Source organism: Dasypus novemcinctus, chromosome 5, assembly GCF_030445035.2.
Source record: "Dasypus novemcinctus isolate mDasNov1 chromosome 5, mDasNov1.1.hap2, whole genome shotgun sequence".
In the NCBI taxonomy this organism is placed as follows: Eukaryota; Metazoa; Chordata; class Mammalia; order Cingulata; family Dasypodidae; genus Dasypus; species Dasypus novemcinctus.
The window spans coordinates 34,090,511-34,098,623 of record NC_080677.1 but is presented as its reverse complement, the minus strand read 5'-3'; the positions used below and the strand labels follow the sequence as shown (position 1 = coordinate 34,098,623).

The following is an 8,113-nucleotide window of genomic DNA, read 5'->3' as shown; positions in this document are numbered from 1 at the left end:
AGCTGTAAGAATTCTGGGCCTATGTCACGGATATAAATCTCTTAATTCCAGGTGTTTCTCTACCAATAAACCTCCTGTTGACTTTACTTGGAAGAGCCATTTCAGTGAGCTAGTGAGCGACCTTTCCCTTCCATGCAATCTGCTCAACTTTAAGCAATGTCAGCAGAGGACTCAGACCTTTGAACTGTCTTCTTCCATCATCAAACTCTAATTTCAAGAGTAGAAAGAATAAAATTTTCATCTTACTGACAATATAGTATGCACCAACCCAGGGTAAGACTTTAAAAAGCTATAGATTTTCCCTTCCATAATGCCCAAACTGGCAAGTTTTTTAAAATTTCTTGGTTCAGATGCCCAATTCAGGTAGTTATAATCTTATTAAACTTAACAGAATAAGAAAAGCCAGTTACTAGAACTTATGCAGACAGCATTATTTATTCAGTTAGAGTATGGCTCCCAATGCAAACTTCCTGTCCTTTACTGAGGCAAAAGCAAGCATTTAGCTTCTCCAGCTTCGACTGGAGAGGCAAGCAGAAGACAAGGGCATTGGGAATGGAAGTTAGTTTGACCATTCTGGAGCATGTACCATCTGGAGCTACTGTGATGTAATCGAATATTTTGAACCATATCTGAATTAAGAACAAAATTGTTGCGGGGGAGGAGGGGCAACAGGCCATTTCCTTGTAGCCAGGAAGTAGAGAATTCTTATCTTAAATGGTAGACTAGGCCATCTGCTGTGAGAATTAGAGAATGGGGGATGGGGTGAGATAAGAAGCTTGAAGAAAATGGTAAAGGTCTGACATATCCCTGATGAAGGCTAGGAGAGAATGGACATATAAAAGGCAGTTGCGCAGGGTTTCTGCTGGTTCACTTCAACCAGAGACGGTGATCAGGAGAAATGTCCAACTTTCTCCAGTATGCTTTTATCAGGTAAAGCAGATGGCGGGATTGCTCCAAGGCTATGTGTTTGCAGATTAAGTGTCATGAATGGAAGCACAAGCGACAAAGGTGGAGAGGCCACAAGGGAATGAATGGGGCTGGGCGATCTTGATGAATTCAGAGATAGCACATAGAGCAATATGAGATTGGGCATAAAGACTGGCATACTGGAATTTATAATTTCAGAGGTGTAGTAGTTTTGGAACAACGAGAAGGTCTAAATTGTCACCATGGGAAATAGGTGCTGAGAATTAAAATTAAGTAAAAAAAAATTGTGGCTAAGGTGGCATAAGGATGGATCATCCATTCACTTTTATGGAGAGTATTACCAGGATAATTTAAAAAAGAAAATCTCACACAAATAATTCTGCTTGTGGCAGACAGTGAAGATCCAGACGCCATCAGGACTATAGGCCTCTGTCAAGCACAGCATGCAAAGACATGTCTGAACAGGCTCCACTTGTCAGAGCTGTAGAGGTGACGAGGCCTGGAGAAAGCCGGATTTCTATTAAGGAAAGGAAATGTGCCAGGGTTCTGTGAAGTCTAATATAGTTGATCCAGTTCATAGTTTCAGAAGGCACAGCACAAGGCAGGAGTCAGTTTATAAGCAATCCTAACAAGGTAATGGACTTGTGTGCCCTTTGGCAGTAACAACCCCTCTGAACATGTTTACTCATCTATAAAATAGGGACAATATCTGCCCTCATGCTTTATGAGGTATGAACTGAGATTGAATGCATCTTACAACTCTAAAACAATTTGAGATTAGAATTTGGACAAAACGTCATGCTGAATACCAATTTCTCACGGTGACTTTTGAAGAATTTAACGTGGATATAAAAACCACAGAAATATTTCACTGCTCACAATAATTTGGGACTTTCACACATTATTCAATCCTCAACAGCAATCTTATGAATGTTGATTACTCCTACCCTCCAGATAGCAAAAGTTATTAGCAGAGCAAGGCCAACTTTAAAACTTGGAGTTGAGAAACTTTTTGTAAAGTACCAGGTGGTTAAGTATTTTAGATTTTGTGGGCTATACTGCCTCTAACACTACTCTGATGTTGTAATGCAGAAGCAGCACTAGAAATACATAAATGAATGAGCATGGCTATTACAATAAAAATTTTTAGTTACAAAATAGGTGTCTGGCTAGACTTGCGCTGCAGTCTGTTGATCCCTACTCTAAACGTAACTGTTCAAACCCAAGCCTAGCATTCTCTCCATTTTACCACAGAAAATACAATTAACTAGGCAATGATCCTTTTTCAAAGTACACTGTTCAAGCTCTAGACACATTTTTAACAGTTCCAATATGGAACAAAGTCACATTTCTAATGAATAGAGGAAGTGGAAAAAAAAAAAGGACACTCACTAGAATGTCTGGCAAAAAGGGGGCTTAGACTAAGACACAACTGGAGTCAGGTTATCTTGGTTCTGGTTTCAGCTATGTTGCTCTTCAGCTATATAAGACTAGTTCAGGTTAATGTCACCTCTCATCTATATAATGATAAAGTTGGATTGTAAGAAATCTGCAAGTTCTCTTCCAGCTGTCATTGTGATGTCTCCAAAGCTATTAACACATTTTAACCAAAGTTCTATAGTCATCTCTTGCCATTTTTGCCAGGCCATTTCTTAAAACTGTCAAGAATGTCTCAATCTTGACACATAAGTACTCTCATCATTGTGCACCTCTATGTATGGAAAGCTGTAGTTTTTTTTCAAGGAGGTACCAGGGATTGAACCCAGGAACTTGTTCATGGGAAGCAGGCACTTAACCATTGAGCTATATCTGCTCCCCAATGAGAATTGGGTCTTTTCATTGTTTGTTTTTAGGAGGTACCAGGGATCAAACCCAGGACCTCATATATGGGAGGCAGGCAATCAACCACCTGAGCTACATCTGCTCCCCGAAAGCTAAACATTTGTTGGTGATACATTGGGAGACCACCAGTGAAGTTCCCCTTAACAACGTGGAAATAGATTTGTTGAGAAATAAACTAAACGTAAACACAATAAATCTGTTTAGCTGCAGCAATTGAGAGACAGCCTGGAGGGTATAATCAGCATTTTCAAATACCCCAAAGTCCAATTACAGTATCCTGAAACTCAACTATTATTAGGCAAACAAACCTAATACTTTGTATTACACTTAAAAAAAAAAAAGTATCCCCCCCACCATTTTGTGCTTGCTATCTGCTCTCTGTGCCCATTTGCTGTGTGCTGTGTCTGCTCGCCTTCTCAAGGCACCTGGAACCGAACCCAGAACTTCCCATGTGGTATGCTCAATTACTTGAGCCACATCCACTTTCTACTCACTGTAGAACTGTATTTATATGCTGCCTGACATCAGTTCTGCCTGTGTGAATTATAGCCCTAAACAGCAACATCCTATTTCCTTGATTTTCAAGGCATCCCGAAGAGCCCATCACTAGAATTGAGAGTTTCCCATTTTACGTAAATTGGTTTTTGGTTTACTCTTGAGTTTAACCATATAAAACTGCCTCTGCCTAAGTCTAGTCAACTGCAGAGGACCAGGCATGATTAAGTTACTAACGGCCCACTACTCAATGCATCTTCCTAGACAGCCATGCGTTATACCCAATTCTAGATCTGTGCTGTCAATACAGTAGCCACTAGCCATATGTGGCTACGTAATTTTGAAGTTGAATAAAACGAAAATTCAGTTCCTCCATCAAGCTAGCCACATTTCAAAGGCTTAATAACCACATGTAGCTACTAGCTACTTTGTTGGATGGTGTAGGTGGCAACCCTGAAACACATCCAGTTCTTACTTTTGTTACCATTCACCAAACCACCTAACATGAAGCCCTAAGAATTTAGATACATGGAGTTTACAATGCTAGCTTGTCCCTGTTTTATTTATAAGAGGGCATATACCCCATACAGCTAGAAATGTCCCTTTTTTCCATTTTCTATGTGCCTTTGACAATTATCTCTTGAAACCTACAAGATCACTTACACTATAAATCACCAGTGGTACCTTATTTGAGTAACACTGGCCTAGAATACAGCAAGTATACAGTAATTATTCACAGCACCATAGGGCTTAGTTGATATAGGAGGCACACAAGTATGAGAAAACGTTTTTAAACTGTAAAAAATGAAACTACTTTCTCATGGCTAAATCACTGGGTTTGATCACCTCTGGGTTAAGTCATAAAAATCAAATTTCTGAATTTGCAAATCAAGATGAAAGGCCCAGTAACTGACAGGGTTTAAAATCTGAATTAAAGCAGGCTTTTCTTGGCCTCCCAAACTGTTTCTGCTTGTATTTCCACACTGATTTTCTTGCTTTCTTACATTTTTCCCATGATTGAAAGTAAGATCCACATTACAAATTATTTTTCAGACCTTAAAGGACTACCTAGTCATTCACATCACCTTTGCAACCACAGACCAGCCGCTCCTTCCTCACTGTCCCACCAAGATGGCCTCTAACCTCTACCAGTGTAGATTTCCCAGAGAATCTCTAATCATTCTTTATTGCTTAGTTCAAGCTCACTATTTATGAAATTTCCAGAAACTACCCTACATGTGTATGGAACGCAAATGAAATAATTTAGTACATGTAAGTGTACTGTTATAGTATACAAACTATGACCAGAAGCACATTCTACCCACTTTTGGCATAAATGCTGTAGTTCTCATTTTGGCCAAGGAAATGCTAAGAATGAATTATTGATGTGTTGTTCTCGTTCAGACTGTTCTAGAGGACCAAGTAAACACAATCTAATACCATGACTAGTACCATTGCTAGGTGGATATTTTGGTCTACTGTACTTTTTAACTATTAAAATTTTGGCATCAGTCATTAGATCAAAACACATTAAAAAAATTCATGGTCTGTGGCTTTTTTTTAAACCACCTTAAGCATTATGGTCATATCATTTACAAACTTGTGCTGATGGTCAAACTTGTGCCGATGGTCTATCTCCTTCACCTAAATCCTTATAAGTTGGCAAAAACATCATGACACATAATTCAATGGCTCTACAATTTTATGTGGCTTTGAATAGCAGCTTAAAGACAACCCTGAACCACAACTTAGTCTGGCTTACATAGTGAAGAACTTAAAATCAAAATTTAACTTGCTAATCTATCTTGTCACATGACTTTTACAAACATCCAACCTTATGGATCATCTATAAAAGGTAAGAAGTGTTCAGCATTCTTTACTTGGTATCTTACATAAACCACACCAAAATGTCTTTTGTTAATTGAAAGGCAACATTTCAGATACAGGGAATTTTAATTAGATTGACACAGTAAAGACCAAAAAGATAAAAGTGGACATAGCTACCTTATTTTCAGCACCTGCCTTTAAACAGGCTGATGAACACCAACTGAAACACAGGTGAGTCTTGCTCTATGAGACAGTGAAGGGATTTCCCTTAGTATTTAAATATATTCATAAAACCATTATATAAATCTAAATATAAAACCAATCTCCTATTTTAAGTTGTGAGTTGGCATTCACTTATCTTTGTGAAAAGTTGAACACTACAAATGCAACCTAGCTTTGAGTCCAATTATAACTTTAGAAGGGGGAAACAGTGATAGCACTTGCTGGACCAGAATTACTATCCAAATTCAAAAAGCTTGATCATACACATTTAACTATAAGCCAATATTATTTAACTCAGACTGTCCAACAAAAATATCCTATCGGCCATTCATGATCTGAATTCTGGTGTATGAGATCAATTTAAATATGTTACATGTACAAAAGTCATAAGACATTTTTGTTTTGCAATAAATAACGCAGTACCCAACTATTACTCATTAGTAGCTTTTTTGAGATAAGCTATCAAGTCTGCCCTTTCTGCCTTCTTCTTAATGCCAGCAAAGATCATTTTTGTTCCAGGGATGTACTTCTTGGGATTTTCTAAATACTCCATCAGTGTCTCCTCTCCCCAGGTGATGCCTAAACAAAAAGAGATGCAAGGTTAAGTATCTTCCTTACACTGCTGATAAAGGGTTTACTATGTAGGCTGCATCCGTGCAATTAGTACTTCTGGTTATTCAAGAACCGTCCCCCTCTTACCTTTGTTCTTGTTGGCATCTGTGTAAGAGAATCCAGGGGCCTGACCTGTCTTCCGCCCAAAGAGACCATGCAGATTTGGCCCAGTCTTGTGCTTGCCTCCCTTTTCCACGGTGTGGCACTGGGCACATTTCTGAACAAAAATCTTCTTGCCCTTCTCAACATCACCCATTTTGAATTCTAAAAATGAAAATCCCAACTCAGTGAATAAGGAGTGGAAGTTTAAAGCCCAAGTGAGCAAAGTGAGAACCTAGTACAAAACTCCAGTGTCAAAGGACAAAGTCAAGGTCAAAAAGCGTCAACTCTGATTAAGTTGAACCACGACCACATTAAACTAAAACCATCCGAATTACCACTTAAGAATGTCTAATTATTTATTCATACTGCAATTTAAAGCCACCACTCTTTGGGAATAAGGCAAAGTACATGGGAAAAAAAACAGGCGAGAGAGCGAGAGCTGATTCAGTCTGTTCAGGTGTCACACGTGTAGCTTAGGTCACTAGAACATGCCTTGCTGAGCACTCGAGGGAACGTGCAGGGTGCACGGTATTCAAGTGACATTCCCACCCTCCAGTTCTAGGGACCCGTAGGGCCATTACAAGGGCACCCATACAGGCTGGTTTCAAGGAGAATGCGATGAAAACAGCTTTTCGGCGACACCTTAAGAATTAACGAGTGGGACAAGTAGCCAGAAAACGAAATTACCCCTTACGAGAGGAACTGAAGCTTTTGCTCCTTTTGAAAGACGACGAAAAGCGCTGCGCATCGTTCCCCCTCCCCCGCCCTCGCTAGGAAGGAAGCCTTAGCCACCATTTCCGCGACCTCCCAGGACCGCGTCGTCGTCGGATCCACATCCCAGTCGCCTGCATGCCTTCAAGGCCTTCACCAAGTCCACGCCCCTAATTTGACGGTGTTCCGCTCCCTCAAGCCCTGGCCACAGTACGGGGCCGTCGATTCTGGCCCGGGCCGCCCGGCACGCGATACTGTCTCTGGTACCCGGCACGGGCCTCGACTCCGCGCTCGCATTCCCCACAGAAAAGCGCGCCTCTCATGGGTCGGCCCCGAAACCACTGCAACTTGCGCGCCCCGCACTCACCGCTCTCTCGTCGCGCACTACACAGGAGTCTACTCCAAAGCCAGACGTCCCGCGCTCTAAATCCAAGGACACGCCGCTCCGCGCCTAAGTACCGGTGTTGGTGCAACCGAACTCACTCCGCCCTCCTGCGGCCCAACGGGCGACCTGCCCAGCAGATCCGGTTTGACGCCAGCCGCACCTCATTGGCTCCAGTATCCAAGGACTGAGTCGGCGCCTGCGCGCGCATGCCGGCTAGCATGATAGGTTGTACCGCGTGAATGTCCTTCCCCTGGAGGCCTCCTGCCGGGCCGTTACGACAGGTCATCGGGCGTGTGGCAGCGAGGTCGTGTGGGGCGGGGCCGGCATCATTCATCATGACCTTAGTGCGCAAGCGTGTGCAGATGAGGTGGGCGTGGTGGGCGTTACCTTGCAGATGTACTAGGTTTCGAAAGAGGTGCTTTCCCGACCCGGAGGGAACCTCTCCGTCATTAACGCGTCTAGACGTCTACTGGCTGTCAGCGCTCCAGCTGGCGATCCATCCTCAGTCGTAATTCTACGGCGGGCGCCACCTACTCTCCGAAGGAAGAGTGTAACCAGGAGTCATAAGATATGGACCCGAGCTGGAGATCCACTCTCTAACCTGTTACTTGAAGTCATCTTCCAAATCTTACCTTGAAGGTTGCCCCAAGACTGGCGAAGGTGCTGCAGTTCCCACAAAGACAGTATTATAGTTCTGGCTTCTCACCTGCAGGTTTCTTTCTGCTTATATCCCAGTTCACCCACCCCTCGCCCTACCCCGCTGGGTTTGCGTGCAAAAAAGAATGGGGATGGTGTGCCGGCATCATCTAGAAGAAACGTTTTTAGATGATTAGATAATAATTCTTGGGAATCTGGAGGATTTGCATCCCTTCTAACCTAGGTAAACATCGTGTTAAAGCTAATAGTTGGGGTCATATTAGTAATTCAAGTTTGATCACAGGAGATTTCAGGCATCATACTTTTCCTCCAAAATTTAGCTCCCCTTCCTGA

At 42.1% G+C, this 8,113-nt stretch overlaps 1 protein-coding gene across 1 annotated transcript; it reads right to left on the bottom strand.

Moving 5' to 3' along the window:
• Positions 1 to 416: 416 nt before the first annotated feature.
• Positions 417 to 7,213, bottom strand: CYCS (cytochrome c, somatic). Its single transcript, XM_071215115.1, has 3 exons — positions 7,106 to 7,213; positions 6,013 to 6,189; positions 417 to 5,892 (listed from the first exon to the last, which is right to left on the bottom strand). The coding sequence occupies exons 2-3, from the start codon at positions 6,179 to 6,181 to the stop codon at positions 5,744 to 5,746; spliced, it is 318 nt and encodes a 105-aa protein (XP_071071216.1). The 5' UTR covers positions 6,182 to 6,189; positions 7,106 to 7,213; the 3' UTR covers positions 417 to 5,743.
• Positions 7,214 to 8,113: the final 900 nt, after the last annotated feature.